Source organism: Daphnia pulex, chromosome 12 (genome assembly GCF_021134715.1).
Source record: "Daphnia pulex isolate KAP4 chromosome 12, ASM2113471v1".
Lineage (NCBI taxonomy): Eukaryota > Metazoa > Arthropoda > Branchiopoda > Diplostraca > Daphniidae > Daphnia > Daphnia pulex.
Genome location: NC_060028.1, coordinates 967,924 through 979,187, shown reverse-complemented (window position 1 = coordinate 979,187; position 11,264 = coordinate 967,924). Strand labels below are relative to the sequence as shown.

The following is an 11,264-nucleotide window of genomic DNA, read 5'->3' as shown; positions in this document are numbered from 1 at the left end:
TAAATTAATTTCTTGAAAATTTGGTCACAGGGTTTTTTTTTTTTTTTTTTGGAAACACTTTCCTTGTTTGTTGATCGGCACCCTCTTCTTTCCCCCTTTTACCACGCCAGGTGCTTTTAATTAGTCCGTTGGCAGAGCCGGGAAATTTCTCGATTGCACGTCAGTGACTGAATGGGTCTACTCGCTATTAATGTAATTGCGATACGTATAGCGTAGCTCGTACCTAGTCGGCGTTTTTTTAAGTCAGTACAGCACGACCCAGGAAAATAAAAAAAGCAACGCATTGCCGCCAACAGGTATTCAAATTTCAAGATGCCTTTAACCATTACACCAATAAACCATGGGCGCTTTATATACTTTATATTATTTTCTTGTGTAATAAAAATGTATCGTACTTATACTGACAATTTGTTAAGTAATAATCGTCATGCAACTTCCTTATAGTTTGATAAATAATACCACACATCTTTTCTCTGACACACATGGAAATCGCTGCGTGTAGCACAAGCACTTTCGCCTTGCGGCACTTTCAGTCGGCAACTAAAGATTCGTTAAGTTCCTATTTATAAAAGTAAATATACGCATTCTTATTTATTTTCCCCCATAGTTATTCACTCTCGATTAAACGTCTATCAACATTATATCGTATTTCATTTAGAATTAAAAAATAAATCGAATTAGAAAGGCCTCGAATTCAGCCACCAGGTGTCACTGAAACTTGCATCAATGGCTGCTTCCTGGTTCCTGCTTGACACTTGCCAGTCGGGGGCTCGGGGCGTCGAGCACTCCGGGCAGTCTCCATTCCATTTGGTGCTTGGAAGTGCATGCAAGAAGCAAGTGGAAGTAAATTTCTTAGTTTGCCACTTTGCCTACACTAGAAATTCTCTATGAAGACAATTGGTATAAATTCACTCTTTTTGCATTTGGTTATTTTTTTGTTCTTCTTTGTTAGCATGATAAATTGATAAGAGTATCTTTCATTTTATTGCTCCATGAGAGAATTGAAAACTTGAAAATTATTCTAAAAACACTTTAAATAATTTGGTTGTATAGACAATGAACAATGGAGGCCCAATTGGCAATCATTTAGAAAAGATAAAACTACTAAATTTGTGTTTCGACACTGGCAATATATTTTTGTTTAGTTGTTATTTGACTATCATTGGTTTGCTACTTTGTTGATGCAGTTAATTACTTTATTGTCTCATTTTGATGAAATACTGGTTTCTCATTTCAGCCTATCAACCCGTGAATGTTTTTTATAAAGAATCCATGTCCGTCAAGTCAGATCACCAAACTGGAAAAGTTTCAGCGCTCCCTCAGACCTTCACATAGAATTTTTGTATCTAATCTACACAAAATGTAAGAATAACCTATCACTAGAGTTTGATTTCTTTACTGGTGTGTAAACCATTTTTCTAATCTGCTTTCTTATTTCTAGAATTTTTAAACTCGTGCTTCATGATGGGATTTGTCTCCTTTGGGCTTGATTAGTTTGCGAATCACAATGTTGTCTTCACTGATTTCCATGTAAGTTCTTTTACCATTATTGTAACAATCTTGTCAAATTATACAACACAAATTCTATGAAACAGGGTTTCGACATATCTGTAGGACTCCAGGAGAGAAAAAGCACATGCTTACTCAACTCTATACACATCAGAAGGAAGTTGATAAAGAATCGCCAACCAAGTAGCAAATGAAAAACAAGGGAATTTTGGACAAAGCGCTGGCAATTATTTGACTGGTGTCGCCGAATAAACACTTGTACAGATAAAGGAAGAATTACACAAGGAACACGGAGCTTCTGAATAACTTGAGCACAACAGCAGGCAAGAAAAAACACAACCTGCGCAGAAAAATTCTTCGGACACTTCAAACTGCTCTTGAAATTCCTCAATGCACGCCTAAATGCGTAATCGGGATGGATGCATTGGTTGACTTCAAGAACTACATTGACAACTTGTAGTGCCGTTCGCCCAAAGGAATTTATTAAACGTGGAAATTAACACGAGTTCAAGAAAGCTTGTACGACTGATGTGAACAATTTCGATCTGCAATTATCCCAATCAACCCGATCTCTCCACGGAGCAAGTGCGCATTCGTTTATCGCAAGCAAATGAAGGGCACTTCTTCCGTCGTTGTCCAGGGAGTTTGGATCCGCCCCTGCATCCAGCAGCAATAGAATTACTTTGAAGATTGAAGTCGGTGTGCAAGGAACTGCACACGCTTTCAGTAAGAGCTGGGGGTTTTCTGTAGTCCATCTGTTATGGGTGGAGAGGCTGAGCGCGAGTAGATTCTCTACAAGGATATTCTCTTGTGCTGACAGGCTATCCATTTCATAAATTGATTGAAGAAGGCATTTGATGAGAAAAGACAGCTGCGATACTCCCTCCTCTCGAAGTCATTTTGGATTCTTCGCTTGGACAATAGTGATTGTAGAATTTTCCCAAGAAGTTGCACATGAAATCCAAGCAAACGTAGAAACTTCCAAATGTTAAAAACATTCCAACAACAAGAACTTCCATACCAACAGTAAAGTTTTATTTCTTTACTTGCATGTAAATTTTATTTAATCTGTTCTTTCATTTCTATAGTGTTCCAATTCTCAACAAACCTGGCACGTTTTTGAAGATTGAAAGCCTCTACGTTTGCATGGACTTCACGTGCAACTTCTTGGTAAAATTCTACAATCACTATTGTCCAAGCGAAGAATCCAAAATGACTTCGAGAGGAGGGAGTATCGCAGCTGTCTTTTCTCATCAAATGCCTTCTTCAATCAATTTATGAAATGGATAGCATGTCAGCACAAGAGAATATCCTTGTAGAGAATCTACTCGCGCTCAGCGTCTTCACCCATAACAGATGGACTACAGAAAACTCCCAGCTCTTACTGAAAGCGTGTGCAGTTCCTTGCACACCGACTTCAATCTTCAAAGTAATTCTATTGCTGCTGGATGCAGGGGCGGATCCAAACTCCCTGGACAACGACGGAAGAAGTGCCCTTCGTTTGTTTGCGATAAACGAATGCGAACTTGCTCGGTGGAGAGATCGGGTTGATTGAGACAATTGCAGGTCGAAATTGTTCACATCAGTCGTACAAGCTTTCTTGAACTCGTGTTAATTTCCACGTTTAATAAATTCCTTTGGGCGAACGGCACTACAAGTTTTCAATGTAGTTCTTAAAGTCAACCAATGCATCCATCCCGATTACGCAATTAGGCGTGCATTGAGGAATTTCAAGAGCAGTTTGAAGTGTCCGAAGAATTGTTCTGTGCAGGTTGTGTTTCTTCTTGCCTGCTGTTGTGCTCAAGTTATTCAGAAGCTCCGTGTTCCTTGTGTAATGCTTCCTTTTTCTGTACAAGTGTTTATTCGGCGACACCAGTCAAATAATTGTCAGCGCTTTGTCCGAAATTCCCTTGTTTTTCATTTGTTAATTCGTTGGCGATTCTTTATATCTTCCTTTTTATGTGTATTGAGCTGTGTAAGCATGTACTTTTTCTCTCCTTGAATACTACAGATGTATTCATATCCTCTTTCATTGAACTTTTATTGCTTAATCCGGTCAGTTCTCGGGATGTGTGTGGTTTGGGAAGTTGTGTGGTTTGAGAATATCGAGCAGCAGTACGTCAGCAGGAGTCAATATAATTAATTAGCTTGTCTTCATCTTTCAGTATATGTTTTTGGCCTTTCGAGAATCACGTCACGTCCCAGATGTCTTTCTTCTGCTGACCAAGAAGACGGAGGCAAGTGAACTATTAGTTTTGAGGTAGAGGAAGGGATGATCTTCCATACATTCTGGTTTTTATTTTATAATACCATCATCTTATTTAATTCTTTTTAAAATTTTTAGTTAATGTTTTCGACTGTAGGGATACCGCAATAGAACGATGACGACAAAGCTGATGCTTGTTACCGATCTTTTAAAAACTGCTCTTAGTTTCGCGGTGAAAATACCTATTATTTCTGAAAGAGGGTTTCACCCCGAAAAATAGTCGAACTCCAACAACATTTTGCAAGATTTGAAATACTGCACAGTCGAAGTAAATCTAATTCTTCTCACTATTTGTTGTCATTTTTTTTTCAGATTCAGTTTATTTGTCGTAAATTCATCATCACGTTTTCATCAGTGTTACGGAAAGGCATCGAATCCGAAATTTTGTCTGCGGATCGACACCTGGTGACACAGGTCTTCACTTCGCCATGATGCGACGCGTTGCTGCATGTGGGAGGAATGACTTCACTTACAAGGTAGGCTCTAAACTTATCTCTATAGATTTAAGTTTTATGTGTTCCATATACCGTAGCTGATATTACTATAGACATCGCACAGTGGATTAACGTTTAATTCTTTATTTCAACTACTGTGTTTTCTTTTATAACAAAATCTTGTGAAAATGAAGATCCTGCGAATGAGCTTCCTTGGATTCCTGGAGAGCAAGCGCTGGTTGCTGGTGACTCAACATGTCGACCGATAATCCTGGAGAGTTAGAAAGGTGATATCATCATTATGAAAAAATATTTACGGTTCGGTCATACATTCAGAGATAAAAACCACTTTCGTCCCTCCTTTTTCACCAATAGCTAACGGAGACTTAAAAAACGGAATGAATCGGTAGTCGAATATTTATTTGTTAGTAAAGATGGCCTCAGATCCAACAGTGGGGACTTCTACTGCTGGCTGATTAATTTTTTCACTAGTGACCGGTGCGGCCCGTGACCGGCGGTGCGCACATGTTGGTGTTCCAAGTGGGTTGCGTTCAATATCAATATTCTAGTTAGAAAAATTTATTATTTAAATTTTGTATTTGAGTCGCTGTCCTTTTCAGGTCTCGTTCTCTTACCACATTCGTTTTTTTGAATGACTGCCCACGCTGTTACAGCGTTTATCGACGCTTCAAGGCCGGCATCTTCTTACCTTCCCAGTCCGAGCAAAGAACTGATGGCGGAAAAAATCAACGTGGGCCCTACCTTTCTGATTGAGGTAAGCCTACCGTATTTTTCTTTGCGCATTTACTTAGCGGCTGCCCCCTTGTCTTCTTAGGCACGTAGGTTCTGTTGTTTGTAATGACCATATGATGTTACCGACGTTTCGATCTCTATCCCATTTCCTTTGACATTTGTGCCCTTTGTCAAAAGGTGTGATGTCATTTAAAGTCATCATTAAAATAAGGAGCTTTTTATTCCTAGAAATGTTTCGCCACTTCTCGACGATGGGACTTTAAGATGCAAGTGAGTGTTTGTTAGGCCGGCGTCATTCACCCTCTTTTTGTTAACAAAGTGTAATATTGAATTCTCACAAGCGCAATTCTCGTCTCGTGGAAATGGAGTGATTTGGCTTTGAATCATGTCCAATTAGCTCTTGAAAATGTTGTGTGTCGAATTGTTTTATTTTAAGGAAACAATAACGACCATTTATTTAAAATATTAGTCAAATACCACTTTAAGTTGGATGGATTTTCCTGATTTTTTACTCTTGATAGATTTGAGTTTTGCAGGTCATTCCAGTACTGATTTAGTAATGAAAAAAAAACTTGATTTTGAATTTTAATTTTTGAATGACAACGATTATATTCAAAGTTTGATTTTAACATTTTTTAAAAAAGTCAGAAATATAATATCATGACCTACAGAGAAAAAGATGAAAATTATTTTAAGAAACATTAGATAAAATCACAGTATTTAAAAAACTGCCAGTCAAGGTCAAATTGATTTGCACTTTTTGATATTTGTCGCTCTGCACTTTGAGTTCTTAACCGGGAAATACCTCCGAAGAAATGCTATTCATACAATTGCAACATTTCAAGAACATCTTCGATCCTATCTTCTTCGAAACGATTAAAAATGCTTGAATGTTCGGCATCGCCCGCAATCAACTTTTTCTGCTTGAGGTAAATAATTATCGAAGAATGTAACGCGCAAGTTTCACTGTATTCTTCAGGTGCCGTCAAGGCAAAGGCGTATCTCTCGTCATTGGATTTTTCTTCGACTAGTCCGGCGAAATCGTTAATTTCCTTATCGATCCGTTTCATGATGTCTCTGTTCCTACACCAGAGCTCATCATTCTCAGAAATTTTAGAGTCTTCATTGATGCCATCCGTGTGCAGAGTCTGTTTCCTGAGTTCTTCCAAAAATGTTTCGTTTCTAGCTAACGATGAGAATGCGAATTCGAATCCGTAAACCACTGGGTATTTTGTGAATTGCTCTTGCAGCCTTTCCGGCGAAGGGAAGAAAAGAACTTTGCTCTGATCTTGTCCTATTTTTTCTTTCACTTCATCTTGAAACCGCTTGACAGCGCACAGTTCCTCGTGCTTTTGCTTCAGCCATTGACTCAGGTGATTCGTATTGATTAAGTAATGAAATTGGTCATTCGTTTTGCTATCCAGCACTTGCCTGAGAAGGTCCAGTGTATTCTTGCCGCTGCGAATGTCGACGACCATTTTTCTCAGCATCTTTTTGAGCTGGTCACGCAGCGATGTTAGATATTGCTGGAAGTGTTGAAGCTTCTTTTGAAATGGCTTCATTTGCTGCGCCAGAGGGTCTCTCAGCAAGTAGTGCAGCAAATCTTCCACCTCTTGGTATTCTTGCATAATCCGAACGCATTCCGATGTTTGCGCAACACCAATTTCGCATTGAATGGCCGGTGCGCTTTCGCCCACTTTCATCAACCTCAACGGGTAGAGCCACACAGCGATGGGCACTCCAAGGGGCTGGTTTCCGTCTGTGGCGTCTTTGGTCATCGATTGGGATGAAGCTTGGATTAACTGTCTGGCGAACTCGATGGCTTCTTCGTACGTCGTTGGCGTTTTGACATTTTGGGGTAGTTGAAAATCGGCTTGAAAGTGACACTCGATGTCATTTTCATTCCTGCTGCTCGTTCCTGAACTCTTTGCATTGACATCGGACACCATTGCATTGAGTGCGTTTATGAGCTTGTTGGCACGGATGTTGAGCTCGCCACTAACTTTCTGCTCGTCCTCGTCACTTTCAAAACGTTTGGTGAAAGTAAACGTGACGTTGGCACCGTACTGGATTTTGGTCACGACGTGGGTTGCCGTTCCGTTGTTTCCCGTCCTGGCAATGTCTGGAAAACGAATCTTTCCTTCATCCAATTGGTTCATGGTAAGCTCCTTGATTGCCGTCCGGTACTGACATATGACGTGGGTGCTAGACTCGCGGAAATGACTTTTCTTCTGGTTGAGATAAACCGCCGATCCTTTGGGCTCCACCATGCCCAGCAGGACACTGATTTTCAATGAACCGTTGATATCGAGGTTTCCGAATTTTTCCGTCAACTTGTCCGAGGCGATCATCGAGAAACTTTTACCTTCATTGCGCGTGGTGTTGATAGTCTGCAAATCCTCATCTTTCCACAAAGTGTAGCCTGAAATTGCAGTCATAAATCGCTAAATCTATTAGAAAAAAAATGGCTTTTACGTGTAATATTAATGAAATGGTCTATACCTGGGACCGTCTGGTCCGTTCGGGCGTCGTAAAGAGTCCCCAACTTAAAGTTTCTGCCCAACGCATGCATTTCCAACACTTTTATAGATATATCATCTGTATCACAGTTCATTTTTTCTTGTTTTAGTTTTTACCAGTGTGATGTGAGCTGCACCTACAATTCAAATCGAATATCTATTGAGATTTAAATCGTCTGGAATTGATCACCAGTGAATAAAATATCTTTCTTTACTTGAAACTTTTACCATAAAATTTAAATGCTGCTTATCTATTTTTCAAAATCAACAAATTGCGTCATCCTGTTTGAACTTGGTGAAAAATTGGTGATACCTTTAAACTCAACAGGAGTGAATGGGCCACTGGAAGTTGTTTTACTGAAGAGATGGACGTGTTGGTACACGTCGTTCTCACCACACCACTCTTGTACTGCGCACTTTACTTCGGCTGTGACCAGGATTCAACTGCCACTGTGAAAATCGGTTAATCAATCTGTGAAGTCTTGTTTTGGCGTTTCACAATGATAAGTATAATCAGCATTAAATAGGAGTGATACCGTCTCCATAGAAACCGCATCACTTCCTGCGTTTGTAGCCACGTCCGTCAACTTCAGATCCCTAATACTATCATACTCGTTCAGGATAATTTCTTTTTAGTCCTCCAACAAGGCATTTAAATGTTTAGAAGGTTAGGATAATAGTGTTCTGAAATTAAGTAATGTTAATAAACTGAACTCAACTGGTAGATTACAACTTGCTTCGAGTCCAACGCAGTCGAATGACGCGAAAAGTGGGTGGGTTTCTAGTGGTTGAAATATCTCCAATGTAACATCCTGTTTGCACTGTATGGTTAGTTCCATCAGGTAATTTATTTTACCTTGTTATTTTGTTTACATTTCGTTTTGTCTTTTTTTCACTTTTCCTTGAAAGCCAATCCTTCACGAAACCTGTGTTAGATTCCGATTAATCTATACCCTGCGGTTTGTGGGTTTTTCCGGGCAGATCCGCAAATTTATTTTTCCTCTACGTCCACCACCTACATACTCGTTTTAGTTTCACACGATCTATGAATTTCATTTTCTCTTCTGGTTTAAATTAATTTCTTGAAAATTTGGTCACAGGGGTTTTTTTTTTTTTTTTTTGGAAACACTTTCCTTGTTTGTTGATCGGCACCCTCTTCTTTCCCCCTTTTACCACGCCAGGTGCTTTTAATTAGTCCGTTGACAGAGCCGGGAAATTTCTCGATGACGAATGAAATGCACGTCATTGACTGAATGGGTCTACTCGCTATTAATGTAATTGGGATGTTACGTATAGCGTAGCTCGTACCTAGTCGGTGTTTTTTTAGTCAGTACAGCATGATCCAGGAAAAGAAAAAAGCAACGCATGACAGATGCCATCAGGAGAGAGTGGCCGGCGAGTTTCTTTTTTCGTTTTTAACTGCCAAACATTTTCTGCTACGAGAAAAGATGAGGTCCACTTTATTTATTTATTTAACACCACGATGAAGTTGTCTGTAACTGCCACCATTTTCTTTCACACAGAACCGGCTAATCACACATTATAACTATTTGATTCGGCAGGTGGGAGTCCCATAACACGCCTGAAGAGAGAAAAGATTTCAACGGGGCTTCTCTGCAAGTGAAAAGAACAGTGAAACTCGACCAGCAGATATATACCTTATACACACTCAAGTGTGTATTGCATCTGCTTCGCTGAGTCGGAGAAATACCTATAGCTGCGGGGATATAATATCAGTGCAGCACCAGCCGATGTGTATAGGAAGAAAAAGGAGGCGGGAACATCCATCAAGGAGAGAGACGGACATATTGCTGGTTTTTACGATCTCTTCGCCGGGAGAGAAATTTTTTTTTAAAGAAGAAGAAGACAATATTACACACTGAATGGCCTATAAGCGTTGCTGCGGTTATCTCCCCCCAGTCTTGGGTATATAAAGACATTTCGGTGCTCACCATTTCAGCAGCGCAGTCTTTTCTCCGACTTCGCCTCAGCACCCAGCAACAACGTCCTCAACCATGAACGTCTACTCTTTGGTAAATTGTCTTTTTTTAAATTGTTGAATGAGTTTCTTTAAATATTTAACTGAATTATTACTATGCAGGCTGGTTTGGTTCTTGTGGGACTATTGGTCAATTCGTCGGCGGATGAGGTACCTTTCGACAAATTACAAGGATTTTTCCAATACGCCAATTTCCCAGCGGAAGGTGAATACGATTTTGGATTCAATCGCGGCAATGCCGACCATCACGTTTCGCGTCATCAACAGTACAAAAACGACAATTTCCGCACCAAGGTAAGTCCCATCTAATTCAGTTAACCTATAAAAATTTTAAAAGCTTAATCCAATTTTATTTTCAGGTCAAATGGGCTGATACTTATGATGGACATGGTGAACATGCCTTGGATTACAACCATGGGCAAAACTATAAAGGCAACTATCGAATTGTTATTGGATTATATTCTTCTTTCTTTTTTTAATTTTGATTACTTTGTTATTAAGGCGATTATACATCGGATTACAAGCCCGATTTTAAGCCAGACTACGAGGCGAACTTCAAACCTGATTTTAAACTTGATTTTAAGCCCGATTTTAAGCCTGATTTCGAGCCTGATTTCCTGCCTCCGTTTAAGCCTGCTTTCAATTTAGAGTACAAGCCGGAGTACAAACCACAGTATCAACCAGAATACAAGCCCGACTACAAGCCTGACTACAAGCCGGAATACAAGCCGGAGTACAAGCCGGAGTACAAGCCGGAATACAACCCGGAGTACAAGCCCGACTATAAGCCGGAGCACAAGCCGGAGCACAAGCCTGACTACAAGCCGGAGTACAAGCCGGACTACAAGCCCGACTACAATCCCGACTACAAGCCGGAGTACGAACCAGAATACAAGCCGGAGTACAAGCCGGAGTACAAGCCCGACTACAAGCCCGACTACAAGCCCGACTACAAGCCCGACTACAAGCCCGACTACAAGCCCGACTACAAGCCCGACTACAAGCCGGAGTATAAGCCTGCCTACAAGCCTGACTACAAGCCTGACTACAAGCCTGACTACAAGCCTGACTACAAGCCTGACTACAAGCCGGAGTACAAGCCGGACTACAAGCCCGGCTACAAGCCGGAGTACAAGCCTGATTTCAAGCTTCCATTTACGCTTGATTTCAATTCAGAGTTCAAACCGGAGTACAAGCCGGAGTACAAGCCGTATTACAAGCCGGATTACCAAAACTATTATCAACAGGCTCCAGCGAGTTACGATATTCCCGAGTACAAGCCTGATGTCTACGATTCATATGCTTATGATAATCTCTTCGCAGCAAGCTCTTCGAGAAATTAAATTCATTCGTGCTTTCAGAAACGTCGAATCATTTGTGTAAAAATGTTCTATCATTTCTCTGTCGTTCTATTCACTAGTTGTTGTTTACAATTGGTCAAAATAAATCCATTTAGTTTTGTCGCAGTGCGTCAAAACGCTAAAAAAGCAATTTCCGGACAATTATTGTATTCAAATTGCGTGGAGTGATTAACACCAAGCGGTCCGCTCATTTACCGAAGCAATTTACTGTTAGCCTGTAATATAACCCAATAATATTTATTTTTGATAATCGTAAAAGCTATGGTAACCGTGGGAATACAGTGTTTTCCCAGTCTCACTGATTATAAAGTGCTCGTTGAACTAAAATTTGGAAAATTGATACAGTGAGTTGAGCTTTTACTGTTGACAAAGTGTTTCAGGGCATTCTAAACATTTATCTTTTCGCAAAATTTCCAATCGTCC

At 40.2% G+C, this 11,264-nt stretch overlaps 2 protein-coding genes and 1 long non-coding RNA gene across 10 annotated transcripts; 2 read left to right on the top strand and 1 right to left on the bottom strand.

Annotated features, from left to right (window-relative positions):
* The first annotated feature begins 763 nt into the window (after positions 1 to 763).
* On the top strand, positions 764 to 1,719 carry LOC124208695. Its single transcript, XR_006880552.1, has 4 exons — positions 764 to 900; positions 1,238 to 1,362; positions 1,442 to 1,530; positions 1,596 to 1,719. It is a non-coding gene; the product is annotated as an uncharacterized LOC124208695 (long non-coding RNA).
* Positions 1,720 to 5,543: 3,824 nt separating this feature from the next.
* On the bottom strand, positions 5,544 to 8,101 carry LOC124208693 (verrucotoxin subunit beta-like). 4 transcript variants are annotated; one of them, XM_046606556.1, is made up of 5 exons: positions 8,018 to 8,101; positions 7,795 to 7,931; positions 7,697 to 7,732; positions 7,465 to 7,638; positions 5,544 to 7,384 (listed from the first exon to the last, which is right to left on the bottom strand). In XM_046606556.1, exons 4-5 carry the CDS (start codon positions 7,574 to 7,576, stop codon positions 5,781 to 5,783), a joined length of 1,716 nt encoding a protein of 571 aa, XP_046462512.1. In that variant the 5' UTR covers positions 7,577 to 7,638; positions 7,697 to 7,732; positions 7,795 to 7,931; positions 8,018 to 8,101; the 3' UTR covers positions 5,544 to 5,780. The 4 variants fall into 4 exon arrangements, with proteins under 4 accessions (XP_046462512.1, XP_046462511.1, XP_046462510.1 ...); XM_046606555.1 differs by having other exon boundaries at positions 7,465 to 7,618; XM_046606554.1 differs by having other exon boundaries at positions 7,465 to 7,618; positions 7,710 to 7,732.
* An 87-nt stretch (positions 8,102 to 8,188) lies between these two features.
* Positions 8,189 to 10,899, top strand: LOC124208694 (adhesive plaque matrix protein-like). 5 transcript variants are annotated; one of them, XM_046606557.1, is made up of 5 exons: positions 8,189 to 8,323; positions 9,044 to 9,514; positions 9,583 to 9,774; positions 9,840 to 9,912; positions 9,982 to 10,899. In XM_046606557.1, the coding sequence occupies exons 2-5, from the start codon at positions 9,497 to 9,499 to the stop codon at positions 10,821 to 10,823; spliced, it is 1,125 nt and encodes a 374-aa protein (XP_046462513.1). In that variant the 5' UTR covers positions 8,189 to 8,323; positions 9,044 to 9,496; the 3' UTR covers positions 10,824 to 10,899. The 5 variants fall into 5 exon arrangements, with proteins under 5 accessions (XP_046462513.1, XP_046462514.1, XP_046462515.1 ...); XM_046606558.1 differs by lacking the exon at positions 8,189 to 8,323 and adding an exon at positions 8,632 to 8,934; XM_046606561.1 differs by lacking the exon at positions 8,189 to 8,323 and having other exon boundaries at positions 9,982 to 10,382; positions 10,587 to 10,899.
* Positions 10,900 to 11,264: the final 365 nt, after the last annotated feature.

Coding starts and splice junctions, on each gene's coding strand:
- LOC124208693 (XM_046606556.1), bottom strand. CDS start 7,576: ATGAACTGTGATACAGATGATATATCTATAAAAGTGTTGGAAATGCAT. Junction 7,385..7,464: donor AACGGACCAGACGGTCCCAG/GTATAGACCATT, acceptor CTGCAATTTCAG/GCTACACTTTGTGGAAAGAT.
- LOC124208694 (XM_046606557.1), top strand. Junction 9,775..9,839: donor ACGACAATTTCCGCACCAAG/GTAAGTCCCATC, acceptor TTTTATTTTCAG/GTCAAATGGGCTGATACTTA. Junction 9,913..9,981: donor CCATGGGCAAAACTATAAAG/GCAACTATCGAA, acceptor TTTGTTATTAAG/GCGATTATACATCGGATTAC.